This window comes from Choloepus didactylus, chromosome 2 (genome assembly GCF_015220235.1).
Source record: "Choloepus didactylus isolate mChoDid1 chromosome 2, mChoDid1.pri, whole genome shotgun sequence".
Classification (NCBI taxonomy): domain Eukaryota; kingdom Metazoa; phylum Chordata; class Mammalia; order Pilosa; family Megalonychidae; genus Choloepus; species Choloepus didactylus.
In genome coordinates, this window is record NC_051308.1 from 124,673,909 (window position 1) to 124,690,086 (window position 16,178).

At 41.0% G+C, this 16,178-nt stretch overlaps 1 protein-coding gene across 3 annotated transcripts in view; it reads left to right on the top strand.

Annotated features, from left to right (window-relative positions):
• The window catches only part of TSPAN2 (tetraspanin 2), a 41,455-nt gene extending 26,047 nt beyond the window's left edge, over positions 1 to 15,408 (top strand). The window contains exons 3-8 of one of the 3 annotated variants that reach the window (XM_037826292.1): positions 567 to 664; positions 2,042 to 2,116; positions 2,970 to 3,068; positions 4,248 to 4,319; positions 10,223 to 10,306; positions 12,939 to 15,404. In XM_037826292.1, the coding sequence (XP_037682220.1) occupies positions 567 to 664; positions 2,042 to 2,116; positions 2,970 to 3,068; positions 4,248 to 4,319; positions 10,223 to 10,306; positions 12,939 to 13,004 (494 nt within the window). In that variant the 3' untranslated portion in view covers positions 13,005 to 15,404. Of the gene's footprint in view, positions 1 to 566; positions 665 to 2,041; positions 2,117 to 2,969; positions 3,069 to 4,247; positions 4,320 to 10,222; positions 10,307 to 12,938 lie in introns of all 3 variants that reach the window. The other 2 variants (XM_037826291.1, XM_037826293.1) reach the window with 2 other exon arrangements.
• The last annotated feature ends 770 nt before the right edge of the window (positions 15,409 to 16,178 follow it).

Sequence of the window (16,178 nt, forward strand, 5' to 3'; positions counted from 1 at the left end):
CTCCCAAGATGGAGACAGACAGCCACGATTCCAGGGCATCAGCAGAAAGGCACGGGTTTTGGCTATCCCAGCTCCAGCACTATCTCTTGACCGCCCTGAACTCCATTTCATCAGTTCATGCAACTGATAGTGACACCCACTTTACAGGGGTGGTTGGAATCTTAAGCAGAAAGTGCCTGGCATGCAGGCGGCATAATGTGGGGATAAAGAGCATCAGGTTTGGGAGTTGGACAGACAGACGTGGTTTCCAGGCCTGGCCCCATCACTTGCTGGTTGTGTGACCTTCAGCAGTTCACTTCACCTCTGTGAACTTTGGTTTTCTTTGTTCAGTGGGGATAATAGTAACCCCTGCCCCCCAGGGTTGTCATCCTAACGTATGTGAAGTGCTGAGCAAACGTTCCATAAGTGTCACCCACTATATTATTAACAATTCAGTGCAATGCTGTGCGTGAATTTTTGCAACACTGTGCGTGAATTCTTGAGCTGGGTCGTGCTGAAGGCTGTGCTGCAAGCCCTGGTCCTTGGGGGCAGAGACCAGCCTGGCTCTTCCGACCTCTTCCCCACAGGGCTCTATGTGCTGGTTGGAGCTGGGGCCCTGATGATGGCCGTGGGGTTCTGCGGTTGCTGCGGAGCCATGCGGGAGTCACAGTGCATCCTCGGATCGGTGAGTGGAGCAGGGGTGGAGGGGGCTGGTCTGAAGGGAGCCGGGCTGTCTGGCCACTAGTGCCAACTGCTCCACGGACTCCCTGAGACCTTGGCAACTCACTCCCTTTCCCCCGGTCTCAGTTTCTCCGTCTCTTACATAAGAATAATATTATCCTTGTCCCCACCTCATATGGAAAGTGTGAAAATAAATGAAGTCATCAGTGCGAAGATGTTTGGGGAGGAAAAGTGCCTGAGAATTGTAAGGGGTTGTTATGATTGTTCTTTAAGAAAACATTTCACAGTGGGCGAGATGGCTAAAAGATGCCTGTAGCCAGGGAAGTGCTGTTATCCACAAGACGAACAGTTCAGTTTGAGATCAATAACTTAACCAAATATCCTTCTTGTGGTTTATTTTAATGAGCAACCTCTTTTTAAAAAAAAAAAAAAAAATCAAATCATTTCAGTTGTCTGCGCCACAATCCAACGTGGCCTAAGGAGAAACAAGGAGAAGGAAGAAGACAGGCAGAAAGGAAGGGGTTTGGGGTTTTTTTGGTTGTGTTATTTTGTTTTGTTTTGTTTTGTTTTGGGTATTTCTCCATGGGGAGTCAGAAGCAGCAATTTTATTAGGCAACCTCATTACTCATTGTGATCTTTGGATTTTTTTTCAACTATGGCTTCTTCTGATCTCTTGCTAGATAAGATTTCTAACTAATTTCCTCAGCCCCGCATTTTCTCTCACCTTCCCTGTCTTATTTATCACTGAACTTAGTTTGACCAGAGCAAACCCAAGAGACCTGAACAGTAAGGACACCCCCCCTTACTTCCACTCCAACTTCTGTTCCTAAAGGACCACCTCCTTAGAGAGGTCTTCTTTCTGGACCACAAAACCTCAAGTCACACCCCTCCCCAAGCCCTGAACCTACCAGCCACTCCATTTATTATAGAACCTTTTGTTCATCAAACATTGACTGGGCACATAGCTGCCAGGCATTGTGCTCAGTGCTGAGATTTCTATGTCACTCTCTTAAATTATCTTATTCACTTTTTATTGGTTTACTTATTCATCACATCTTCCCTGCTCTAATATAAGGTCCATGATTCAGACACATTGGGATCTTATCTTGTTCACCACTGTACAGCCAACACCAAGGGCAGTACAGGACACAGAGTAGATGTTCAATAAACAATTGCTGAATGAATTAGTGAATGAATTAACAAACTACAAGAAAGTCACTCAACTATTATATAAAGGGACTCAGGAAGCAAATGCTTCCTGCCAGGTCAATTGAAACTAACAACTTTGCCTAACACTTTTTAAATGGAACTAGAATCAAAGAGGCTAATTAAATTGAAAAGACATTGAATTAATGAAGTTAATATTTTCCCTCCTCTACAGTTTTTCACATGCCTGCTGGTGATATTTGCTGCTGAAGTAACCACTGGAGTATTTGCTTTTATAGGCAAGGGTATAGTAAGTAACAATGACTTACAATGTTTTCTCTATGATAGTTAAAGTATCCTCTTTATAGCAAAGGATATGAGAATATTAATACCAATAATGATATTAAAAAACCAAATAACCACCACAATTATAGTTTAGCAGAACTTCCTAACCTAGAAACCATGTAGGGAACTGAGTGTATGAGCCTGATGGACATACATGTGCACATTTTTTTAGTGAGATAGTCTGTAGCATTCAGTAGATTTATAAAGGGATGTATGGTGCAAAAATAATAAGGCTTTCTGGTTTAAGATTATCCCCAGTTTGAAATAGAGGTAAAGGTTAGAGTACAGACATGGGGAAGAAGGATGTGGGAAGAACGTGTATTCTCATCCTGTGTTAAGACTCATTTGTCCTTCAGGCTTGGCCTGGACAGAGACCATGTCATAGGCAAAGAATAAAACTTGACCTGCTGTGTGCTAGTGAAGCTAGTTTTGGATTAGCTGCCTGAACAGAATAGGCTATCAGGAGAACCCACAAAGCAAGTGGCCTTACTGGATGGGTAAAACACACTGTGTGAAAGACAAGAAATGAAAAGGAAAAGGAGGAAGAAAGGAATTTGACATTTCCTATATTTTGAATAAATTTGATGTTGTGCTTATGAACTTATTTTAGACTAGAAAAGAAAGTGAACATAGAATAAGTTAGCATCACCTCCTACGGAGTAATTCTAAAGTAGCTAGTTACATTTGTAGGTTAGTTTAAATTCAGCTCCATATAGAAGTAGAATTGGATCTTGTGACTTCTTTGAGATCTCGGTGGATTTGGGGTCGCAGGCCTTTACACCAGAAAAGCATTTAGTAAGCTTTCTATGACATTCCAGGCTATACGGCATGTTCAGACCATATACGAAGAGGCTTATAATGATTACCTGAAAGACAGGGGAAAGGGAAATGGAACTCTCATTACCTTCCACTCAACAGTAAGTAAATTTACTTCTTTCTGAAAACTACATCTTCTTCTAAAGATCATGCCAAAGCCAGTTTCTCTCTAATCACCTTGATTAGAAATAACAATAAATTCAGTAAAGCCAAGCAACAGCATCATATTCTAGCCCTTATGAGTGCCATAGCTTGTATTATGTGAAGAAGTCCAACACAGCATTCACAAGAAATCAGGATACGTGCCCAAAACAGATAAAAGAGTACAAACAAGAACATAGAGAAAGCAGCCCTCCAAAAATATCACATTCTCTCAGGGGGTAACATTGTGGTGTCACAGAAATAACCCTGACTTTCAAGTCAGAAAAGCTCATTTCCAGCTTTGTGACCTTGAGCAAGTTACTTTACTTCCCTCATTTGTAAAGGAGGGGTTCCGTGAGCCAGCCAAGCTCCCTTTCTCGTCCAAGGTTCTGTGGGAATGTACTGTCTGTGGAGAGCGCAGAGGTGCAATCAGTTAGTCAAGGAAGGCTTTACAGAGGAGACAGCCAGTCCAGAGTCAGGCTGATTTCTTAGACCCTGTGATATGGAGAAGTAGTTATGAATTCCCAGGCCAAGCGTTTTCAGGTGGCCCAGTTTTTCTCACGGCAGGTATGCCTTGGAAGGGCCGCCCAGATTAGCTGTCAACCGTGTACACTGCTTAGCCTCAGCTGCCCCAAGGACATCAAGCAGTGTACATGTTCCTTTGTCTCTAGAGGAACCAGTCTCTAAGCCCTGGTCTTCTGGCCCTTGGGGTTCACTGTGGTCACTTCTCCTTCCTAGTTAATGAGCCCTTCCTGAAGCTCATAAAATTTGAGCTACCCAGCAGGTTAAATTATTCCCAGTCTGAAAGAAAAGATTCAAAGGCCCCAACTCCTCTCTAAAAAGCAGCAATTTATACAGACCCTGTCAATTAGCTTCCTGTTGTGTTTGGGTTGAGTCACTTCCTATCAAAAAATTCAGACAGCTTTCGAGAAGTCTTTTTTTTATATATTTGTTTGTTTGTTTTGCTAGCATAATTATGTTATTCTTCTCTCACTTTCCAGAAATGACAGTTTGCATTGCCATGCGGGCCTCCTAACCATTTTGCAGCTTCGGCCACACCGCTCATTCGCAGTGATGCCCAGACTTGTAGCTGCTACTTCTCCCTCCCCTGTCCTAAACTCTCCTTTCTGATTCTCTAGTTTCAGTGCTGTGGAAAAGAAAGCTCCGAACAAGTCCAACCCACGTGTCCAAAGGAGCTCCTAGGACACAAGGTAGGCTCCTCTACCAGGTCCCTGTCCTTCCTGCACTGCAAAATGGTTCTTTCCCTCAGGGTGGGGAGAGGGAGGCTCAGGTCCTACCTCTGTGGCCCCTCTCCAGCAGCTTTCGGGCCTCAGCTTCCTTCTGTGTAACACAAGCCTAGTAATGCTGAGTCCTGTTCTCCCGCTACCCTGGGGAATGGTGGTATGCTGATGTGCCAGTAACGAGGCTGAGTGTTTAAAGCTTTAATTAAAGTCACCCGGGCTGGAGGCCTGGGCCCCACAATGTTTGCCCCGTGTCTCTCTGCAGGAGTCACAACACTGACGAATGCTTCTTGTATGAGGTGCTGTGCGTCAGGCACTATGTACCTTTTGGGGACTCAAAAATGGAAAAAGACATGGTCCCTGCCCTCAGCAGCCTCAGGGACTAGCCAGGGGAGGTGTGCTCTGACAGAGATCTGTAATGGGTACAATGGAGAAGCAATGGAGTTAGGAAAGTCTTCTTCGAGGAGCTGTCCTTGAGACGAGTTTTGATAGGGAAAGGTTATTCCAGGCCCAGAAGCACCAAGAACAGAGGCTTAGATGTATGAAACATCAGGATGGCAGGAGTCCAAAGGGAATGGTTGAGTGACATTTTTGAAGAGGCAGGCAAAGGCATGATTTTACATCTGCAGGTTTGGGGGAGCCATTGCTTTTCGCAGAGGATTAACATAACCAGTGTTGCATTTTAGAAAGAGTACTCAGGCTGCTGGGTGTAAAGGGTAGAATAAAAGGTTGGAAACTAATAGAGGAATACCTCTTAGGTGACACTGTGAACACCCTGGCAGGAGAAGATGAGGGGCTACAGCAAGTCACAAACAGTGGGGATAAAGAGGAAGCAATAGATTCCAGAGATATTCAGGAGGTAGAATCAACAGAACTGGGTGATGTTTTGGGTGTAAAGGGGGAAATGAAATAGTGAAGGCTAAGATTTCCAGATTTCTGCTTGGGTCTACTCGCCGAGAAGCAAAATAGGAAAAGGAGCAGATGCTGGGGGCAGATGACCATTTCCATTTTGGTCAAGGTTGCAGTTTAGGTGCCTGTGCAACTTACAGGCAATCTGAGCTGAAGACATAGGGATAAGAATCCCAGGATGTTGGTGGCAGTCAAAGGCAGAGGAGTATGTAGAGAAGTCTAGAATAAGGAAAGAGATGGGCTGAGGACACTGCCATTTAAATGGTAAACTGAAGATAGGAAGCCAGAATGAGACTATGAAGAAAGAGTCAGCGGGTCAGGAGAGAGTCCAAAGACAGTGGCATCCAGGGAACTAAGGGAGGAGATGATTTATCCATAAAGTCAAACACTGGAAAGAGGACAAGTAAATGAGATGTGAAAACAGTTGGATTTGGTGCTTGGAAGATCATTAGTGAGATTTGCCAGGCAGTTTAAGTGAAGAGCTTGGGGGAAAGCACAGGTATGAAGGGGAAAGGAGGGAGGCATGAGAATGTGGAGACTGTGATATAGATGCTTTTAGGCGTTAGGCTATGAAGGACGGGCAGGATTTTAGTTTTAGCTGGTGGTGTGAATCACCCATTGAACATTTACTGGGTCCTTCTGAGACTGGATGAAGTGACGAGGACCCAGCCTCTGCCCTCCAGGTGCTCGCCTTCTGGCTGGGGAGACAGACAAGCCAGCCATTAACACCCTACAGGAGAGTAGAGGCTCCACCAGCAGGAGCACTTCAGACTCAGCCGGGGTCGTGGGAGCCAGGGTTCTTGGAGCCTTCCTGGATGTGATTGTTGGGATGAATTCTGAAGGATGAATAGAAGTTCAGTAAGCAAATGAAATTTGCAGTGGGGACAGGGGAGAAACACAGAGAGAAAAGAAAGCTGGTATAATCAGTTAGTGTAAGCAGCAGGGAGTGGCTGAAAGCCCAGGATGCCTGTAGGAGATGAGTCCTTTGAAGAGAAGAGTTCTTGAAGAGCCATTAATACTCTTGTGAAGCTGAGGTTTTAGACTTCACACTGCAAGCCTGGGAAACCATTGAAGGAAGAGTGTGGTGGGGTTTGCATTTTAGTGAGGTAATTCTAGTGGTAGTGTAGAGGATCGATGGGAAATGAATAACCTGGAGATGAGAACAGTTGGGAAGATGGCTATGGTCATCAGTCAAGAGACATCAACTGATAACCCACTGGCTCAAGTGGCAGGAATGGAGAGGAGAAAGCCATTTAGAAAGTAAAATCTGTAGGACCCAATGACTAGTTAGATATGAGAGAAGAGGTAAGAATCCACTGCTGAGTCTCTGGCTTCACCACCTGTATAGATTTATTGAGTTGAGAAGTAGAGGAGAAGAAGCAAATTTTGGAGGAAAGAAAATGAATTTAGTGTTAAACATGCTGATTTTGAGGAGCAAGTAGAACTTCCAAATGGAAATGTCCAATAGGCACTTGCAAAATCCTGTATGTGGCTCAGGAGGGAGGTTTGGGCATCCTACTTCTTGGGAATCTTGGTGTGGTGGGTATGACTTTTATCCATTAGGTTTTGAAGAAAAGAAGGACAAAGATAGTACCCTGGGGAGCGACAATATTTGGGGTGAAAAAAGGAAGATTTGCCAAATAAGGAAACTGGGGATGAGAGCCACACACATGTCAGGAGACAGCAGGGAGGAGGAGGAAGGAATGGCCACCAGAGTCAGGTGCTGCTGTTGAGGTCAGTTTGTTTATTGGCCACCTATCTTATGTCAGGCACTGTGGGTCCAAGAATGAAGCCCCTACTCTCAAAGAACTTGAAATCTAATTGGAGAGATGAACACAGAAATAGAAAGTGTAGTAATAGAGGTATGCACTGAGTGTCCATGGTATGATGAAAGCAGAGAGCGGTGCTTTGGAGAGGCCAGAAGTTGGGGGTCACTGAATGTTCCGGTTTGCTAAAGCTGCCAGAATGCAAAATACCAGAAATGGGGATTTATTAGGTCACAAATTTACAGTTCTAAGGCTATAAAAGTGTCCAAACTAAGGCATCAACAAGAGGATACCTTCACTGGAACACCTCTGTCAGCCAGGAAGGCACGTGACTGGTGTCTGCTGGTCCTTTGCTCCTGGGTTGCGATGTTTTCGGCTTCTGATTCCAGTGGCTTTCTCTTTAAGTGTCTGTGGGTTCTCACTTAGCTTCTCCAGGGAAAACTCTGGGCTTTGTCTCTTAGCTTAGCATCTCCAAGTGTCTGGGTGTGTGTTGGCTCTGAGCTCTCTCTCTCTCCCTGAGCTCTCTTAAGTACTCCAGTAAACTAATTAAGACCCACCTTAAATGGGTGGGGTCACATATCCATGGAAATAATGTAATCAAAATGTCCTACCCAAAATAGGTCTTCCTCCACAAGATAGAGTTAAAAGAACATAGTCTTTTATGGTGTACATAGATTCAAACCAGCAAACTGGGGAAGGCTGATGTCCCCTGGAGGCTATAGCACACAAGATAAATCTTAAAGTATGAAAAGTGATTATGCAAGCACTGGGCAGAAGGGGGTCAGGAAGAGCTGTCTGCAGAGGGAGCATAAGCAAATGGCACAAAAACAGAAAACATGATGGTGTATGTGAAGAACTAAAAATCCAAGGAGGCCCAATAAGATAACTACTGAAAAGCTGACAGGATTTAGCATTTAAGGAAGTAACTGGTGGCCTTGGTGGGAGCAGTTTCAGGGAAGGAATGAGAACAAAACCCAGGCTGCCGAAAATGAGATGTGGGGAGTAAGGGCACCTTTTCAAGTAGTTTAGTTTTGGGCAAAGGATGTGAATAGAGAGTTCATGAAAGACGAAATACAATGACCATTAAACACATAAAAATTCAGGCAATTAGTAGTAATCTTTAAAAATAACAGCAAATTTAAATGAAGAGATGCCATTTAACCTATGATATTGGTCAAGTATTTTTTTTTCTTTAATAATTATAGTCAGTGGAGGCAAAAATGATGTGAAATGAGCATTGTCAGAGAAATTGGCACCATAGTTTACAGGTTAGTATGCCTACAGAAGAGGGTTAAGTACGTTCTTGCTCTTTGATCCAGCAATTCCACTTCTTAGAGTTATTCTACATAAAAATCAGAGACGTGGACAGAAATCTTTGTGTAACAGTGTTCATTGCAGTGTTATTCATAAGAACAAAATTTTGCAAAGACCCTAAATATGTAACAATGGGAGATTATCTAAATAAATTATGGCACATTCATATGATGAAATGCTTTATAGCTAAGGATAAAGATTTCAAAGACTGTTTAATCAAATAAGACATTTTTGAAGATGTAATGTTAAATCTTAAAAAGTACACAGTTGTATATGAGGAATGAACTACATGTGTAGGTGTGTTTGTATGTGAAAGAAAAAACACCAAAAATGTTAGTTATGATCTTTAGTGGTAAGAGTACAGCTAATTTTTATTTTCTTCTTTTTACTTTATCTGTTTTCCAAATAAAATTTTCTAATTAAGTAAAGCTGATATGAGTAACCTATGAAAGAAAGGAGGGAATTTGGGCAGAACTAGAGGGGGAGAGTACTATAAGATGAGTTTTGTTTTTGTTTTAGATTGAAGGACTTGAGTGTGGTGTTAGATGATGAATGGAGATGTCAATAGAGGAGAGGTGGAAAGTATAGGAAGGAAAGAGGGTAAATGACAGGACAGGCTCCCTGAGGAGATGAGGGGGATGAGATCCAGAGCCCACAAAGAAGTTAACAGAGAAGGGACACCTCTTTGACTTTGATGGGAGGGAAAGAATTAAAGAGTGGGACTGCTTTGTTCACTTCATGTGCTTAGTGCCCACACCGGTGCTTGGCACTGAATGAATGGAGCGTCTGAGTTTACAAGTGAGGGAGAGAAAAGTTGGAAGGATTTCTACAGGTTGACTCCCATTTTCCAGGAAATAAGGGAGCCACCATCTAGAGCAGCCATTCTCAAACTTTTACCGTAATGTATTTTAATGATTTGTTGTGGGTCTTTGTGCTTCTCTAAAGCGAGTTCCATATTGGAAGAAACTGTCATTTATCTCCACATCCCCAACCCCTATTCTAGTGATTGACACAAGGTACTCAAGAAATGTTTTATAAATGAATGAATGAATGAATGAGGAGACATGAGGAGAGTGGAGAGGGTTTGGTGTAGTTTATATGGGGCTCAGAGGGAGCTGACCAGGAACAAATAAAAGGATCTGGGCTACCTAAGTACACAGTTGGGTTGAGAGCATACCTCTACACTTAAGAGGACTCCAAATAGAAGCTTTTGAAGCTGGGGAAACTAAAATTACAGGTGATTTTCTATTTTCTCCCTGTCCAATTTTCCCTCCATCCAGGAAGGTTCTTTGAACCCATCCCTCAGAGGTCTCCTATAGGGCCCCCCAGAAAGGACAGAGACTTGTGAAGCCCATCCAGCCACCACTGAAGAGAGGGATCCTCTAGCTCCTAAAACTTGACTTTCCTAAGTCCTTTGTGTGATTTGAATCTATATAAATCTTTTAGTTTCTTAATCAGACAATGCCAACCTTACATACTAATATAGATCAAGTATGTAGAAAGGCCTTTAAACTGGAAATGACAATATGATAGCAAGGAGCTATTATTTTAGGGATTTGACTTACTGTTCTTTGCTAAAAATAAGAAGAGGCCCCCAATTTTTTTTAAAGCCCCAGATACCAGAATAGCACCTCCAGCCAGGTTTTGCAGCTCTGAGGCAGCCACTGGTCTAAACAGGAAAATCCCACCAAAAGGAAAGATTTTTTTATCCCCCCAAAACTACATTTTTGTTTTAAGGTCCTCAGGATGATGTTGTCTGCGAGGAGTGATTTAAATATGAGCAGAAGCTGAAATGGATATATATCTTAATTAACACTCATGGATCAGGTTGTGATTCACATATGCAATCAGATGTTATTCCTAACTTTTTTTTTTCCAAAACAGAACTGCATTAATGAGATTGAGACCGCAATCAGTATTAAGCTCCAGCTCATCGGAATTGTTGGTATCGGAGTTGCAGGTCTCACGGTGAGAAAGTCTTCTTTCTAAGAAGATTTGAGCCTTTATGTCTTATTTCTCTTCAAGTATTCAAGTATGATATGGCAGTATCCTAGAAGAGTTTTCATAAAGACGGCCAAGGCATTTGTCCAAAGGACATCTTCTACAATCAAAGACAATTAGATACATCAATAATTGGTCCTCTAATATATGTTACAACTTTCAACTTTAACCTGATTATGACCTTGAGCTGATCATTGTAATAGCTTCCCATTGTAAGGCCATCAAGCTTAAACTAAATAAGTGATTTTCAGTTTTGGGTTTCTTCTTACTGTTAAAAAATTCAAAATAATGTTAATCTCTCTCATCCATGATTTGAAGAGGCAGTAAAGCAGTGATTAATATTGCCAGCACTGACATCACACTATCTGGATTCAACTCCTGGCTCCATTACTCAGAAGCCCTGGGACACTGGGAAAGTTTCTTAATTTCCCCATGGCGCAATTCCCTGATCTGTAAAAGAGGAATTTTAATATGTCAACCTCACAGGATCTTCATGAAATTAAATAGATAACACATATAAAGGGCTAGTGACATGTTAAAGGAATTAACTCATGTAAAGTGTCTAGCACATAGCACTCCATAAATGCTAGCTCTTTGTAGAATCTAAGTGTTCCCAAAACCAATCCAGGCAAAGGTAATAGCCTATTCCCTTTGCAAAGGTGTGAAGCATAGTGTGCCCAGGCACCTACAGGTGGTTCAGTATTTCCAAAGTGCAAAAGAAAAGTGTGCAGGAAGAATTGATAGGGGTAAAAGGATATGGGAAGAGTAGCAAGAGATGATACTGGGGAGATGGTGACAGTCCAAATGATTGAGGTCTTTGTGTGTCCTTTTAGAGAGTATGGGCTTTATCCCAGGCAGGGGGAACCACTGAGGGTTAGAAGGTGACAGCCGTGTAGAGGACAGGTTGAAGGAGGCGAGATTGGTGCCAGGGAGGCCAGTAAAATTTGCTTTGTCCAGGGGTGGGTGATAATTGCATATGCTAATACAGCACATCATCTGTAGCTCTCTGCATATATTAAGTCATGGCCTAAACTAAGGCAGAGGCAGTGGGAATTAAAGGAGGTCAATGAATTGGCAGTTCTCAGGGGACACACAAGCACCCTCCCCCTTTTCTGTATTTAGAGTAGAAAGGGGTGGAGCAGTGGCTGGAAATACAGTGCTGAAGACTTCCAAATCCAGAGATGTCTCTCAAGTCCCCTGCCTGCGCTTGGGGCTGACCTGGACACCATTCAGTGGCTATCCTGGGCATAAGGTTTGAAAATGCTCTGCATCATGGAGGTGTCAAATAGACCCTCCTAAACAATTCTGCAGTCTCTACGAATGAGCAGCCTAGATGTGGTCACTCCTGACTCAGGACAGGATCAGACTGAGGCTGAAGAAGTTGCTTTCTGAAGGGATTCCCTCAAGGATCACACAGCAGGATGAGCCAGGGGTTGCATCCAAAGAAGCAAAGTAAAGGGGAAGTGCCCTCTGTTGGCCGACTGTGGTCAGCACCTTTTAATTCTCTTCTTTATAAGGTAGGAGTGTCCCAGTATAATCAGTTAACCAAACGTCCATTAGGTGCCTCTCCTGCCACAGGCTGGTTCTGAGTTCTATCTGAGTTGGTCCTGCTTTTGAAGGCTTGAAATCCTGCTCCTCGCTATTCCCTTACTGTCTACCCCCTTCCCTCCAAAAAACACTGGTAATTCATGCTTTTTATAATTTAGCATTTACAGAACCTTGTATGGTTTAGGATGGTATTGAGGAGAGAACCAGAGAGCACCAGAAAGTTATTGTGCCATTTCTTGCATGGTTTGTTTGTTTGTTTTTTTGACAAACATTGACTGTAGTTTATAAATGCTTAACCTACAGATAGAGTCTCGCAGGCTCTGCAAAATTGTAGATTGAGGGCAAGAAGGGCCTTTGGCATCCTTCTACTTGAATCGTAAGCTATTTAAAAAAGCTATTGATTTTGCTCAACTAATTGGCTTCTCAAAGAAGAGGTTGGGAAAAAAAAAAAAAGCCAGTTATACCACAGTTCAGATACCTCAGTTTATGCTTTGGTAAAACAATTGAGTTTAACAGTGAAACAGTATTTGCATCAAGAAGTGGACCAGACACGAAGAGCTGTTCCACTTTCTAATATTTGTCACCATTGCAGAAATTCAAAGCTTTTTCAGCAATAGAAAGCTAGTTAGACCACAAGAATATTTAAACAATAAATGGTTATGGACATAAATTTTCAAAATAAATATATGAAAGAGATATGAGATCTGGGATTAACCTGAAATATAAAATTCCCCAAACCAGAAGTAGCATGTCAGTCTGTTTACAATTATTACGTGCTCTTCTATAAGGCAGAAACAGTATCCCTTCCTTAAAGCAGCATCCTGTTTATTTGTTAATAGTAATAATATAGTGATACATTTTAAGCAGAGTTAATATGGAAGTCTTTAGCCAGTAGCCATCATTAAGTAGTATATATAGAAATGCCACTTATAACCAGTAATTATGGGTTATAACTATTTGCTACCTGAGCTAGACATCCTGGCAGTTCTCTGACCCATTCATCAGTTAATACACATTTAAAAGTTGTAACATGAGGCTCCTTCTGTTTCAGATCTTTGGCATGATATTCAGCATGGTCCTTTGCTGTGCAATACGAAACTCACGAGATATGATATGAAGCTATTTCTACATGAAAATTGCCATCTACAGCTTTCTTACTAAATGTCATGGGAGCTATCTGCTGGCTCATTTTTAATATTCAAAGGACATTAAGATATAAAAGTAATTTGGTGTCAATTGTACTTTTGCACATGTATGTGTGTATGTATGGCTTATGTATGGTTTGCCCTTGAGTGAGTGCCTGTGTATATGACAGAAAGTATATTCATGTGTGATTTGTGTGTTTCTGGTATATGCATTACATATAATGAAATCTGTTTCCTGGAAATTCCTGATTCTTGTTATATAAGAAGATCAACTATTTAACACCCAGAAAAAGTTCAAAAATCTTTGCTAAACTTTCAAAACTTGGATGTTTAGAGAGAATGAAAGAGGATCAGTTTCTCAAATGCTAACTACAGAAATCTAGATACAGAGAATTATGGAATTTCTAGTTAATAGGAATTGAGAGCTCGTGGTGAAATTTTAAAATTGCCTGTCTGAGTTTGGTGTAAGGGTTTCCTGGGCTTTTTTTAAAAAATATACGTACTATTCCCAGAATATAGTAAACCACAGTTTTAGAACTAATCACATCTGTAAAACTAAATATAGCATGGAAAATTTAACTTGAATAAGTCATGTTTCCTAGTTTAAAAACAAAAGCCTCCCTCTGGAAAGAGTAGTCACAAGGACAATCATGTACCCTATAAAAGTGAGTGTTTTTAGGACTTAAAAAAGAAACCTTTTTACAACTTTTTAAGGAAGTATTTTTGTTCTTATACAGAGACATGTAAATATTGCTTTGTTACTTTCTTTTTATGACTCTGCTCTGAACTACTGGAACACTTACATCCACAAAAGGGCTTTTATCTCAAATTCCTCTGTGTTCCTCCAAATGTAAGTACAGAAAAATTAAAGCAAGAGGTCTGGCAGTTGTGGGAAAGAGAATTTTGACTGGCACCGTGTCTTTGAAATACCTCATAGCTTGAGTTTACATATTTTCCTAATTTTTTGTATTTTCTTATTTATTCATTTGGAGAATTCTTCTTCATAGACTAATAACTGCAGTTTTCCCTACATAAAATAAATAAAAGAAAATCCTACATGATTCAAATATTATCTCATGAGCATCTTTGGCAAAACCAGAAAAAAAGTTTTTTTTAAAGAGAAAAGCATCTTCTCCTAGTTGTGTGCCCAAAAAAGGGACAAGCTAAGGGAGACAAAAATAATACACACCCACAAATATTTCCTCTCTGCGCAAGTTTCCTATGAAAATAAAAATTTCAGGTTCGTTCTTGGTTTTAGTGCTTGATTTTAGGTACATAAATCGAAATTTAGGATCAAATTGGCATATTTATCAGTGATTTTTAACAACGTGGTACATTTAATAAATCATGGAGGTTATTTTTTAAATGCATCGTTCAAATGCCACACAAACTAGAAAGTATGGTAGACTTCGGGGACCCCTAAGTGAGCCTGAATATGTGTGAGAACACAAAATATTGGGTATGCAGTAAAGAAAAGTGCTGTGCTACCAAGAAGCTTTTAACGTACTTAACTGAAAAGACATAAGTGCTTGAAATAGTCCCACTCCCACCGAGAGCCAAATTTTGCTTTCTGCACGTTTACTACTGCTACTAACTTTGGAGGAAGCGTTTCTAGAAAAAACCATCAGATTGGAAGAAAGCTGAAAAACATGCATTGCTATTTTGTTGTGTCTATACCTCAAGAAAAAATTATTTTAAGAAAATCACTTCATGAAATAGATGTTTGTACCCTGGTAGCTGTGGAATGAAACTTTTTAAGCAAAGAAGGCAGTCCATCTCTCGTGGAGGCTTTTTAGTTCATAGGAGAGGAGTCAGGCCCAAGTGTGCACCCAGGCTCCTTCCAGCTCAGAATCATCTCTGATTCAACAAAAGTGAGTTTCATTCCATATCTGAATTCACAGCCTTGAAAAAAAGTTACAATAAGAAGTGATACATATATGATAAATGCACCACTTTGGGGGGTAAAACTCCAAAATACGTGCCATGAGTAAAATTAGAGAATTCTACCACTGAATGAGGGTAGATTCCACCATTGAATGAGGGCATGTATGTATAATCTTGAATATATATACCTTGAGATACATACATACATATATATGTTGGATATATATACGTATTTATACACACACATACATACATGGATATATAAATTTTGAATTATTTCTGGTCACCTGAGCAAATTTGAGATCAGACCCAACATTTTCTTAAGACTCTGGTGCCAAGGCCCAGATATTTGAAATAATATTTTAAGTTATTTCAAATTAAATTTTCTATGAACTGCAATTGCTTGTTTGATTTATAATAAAATCCTATTATATCTTTCTACACACCTTCATATAACTTATCTTAATGTCTAACTACCAATCAACCCACACAATATGGTGAAAATAAACAGAGTGTAAACCCCTTTATAATGTTGTTATTAGGAATTGGACTTGAAAGCAGCGTCTGTCCTAAGGACTTCCATTGCATATGGTTGTATTTCAAATAATATTGTTTCATCCAAAGTAGATCACTCTTCCCCAGAATAGCTCCTTAGTTATCCACGGTTCGATCTGTAAAGATGCACACTGATGCAGGGTCCAATTAGCCTCATGCAGTCGGCTTCAATAGTTGCTCTCCTGTCTTCTGTGAGCTGCCATAATGGGTTTGGCTCTATGAGCCTGAGGCTCGTTGGAAGATGTCAGTGAGTGAGGTAGCATGTTTTCACTTCTGAAGTGAGTTTGCTAAAGGTTAAAAGGAAGAGAAACCCTCCACGCCATGGGTAAAACATGGTTCTCATGGTTCCCATTGGGGCTTCTGTGGACACACGGACTTTCCTGGATCACCATGATCTTGATATCCTCTTTGGGTGCCAGCCCCTCAATTTTAGCAATCCCAATTTCCCATCCCTGGAAGGGAGCAGCCATGTGCCCTTGAAACTTGTAGATTAAATGCATTATTTTAGTTTTGATTCGTCAAAATAAAATTTGTGTTAAGGTATACATTATTTTCTATTTCTAGAGAAGTTGTGGATTTACAGAACTATCATGCCTAAAATACTGAATTCCCATATACCTATTATTAACCACCCTATTATTAACATCTTGCATTGGTGTGGCACATTTGTTTCAATTGAAGAAAGCACATTTTTATAATTGTGCTAT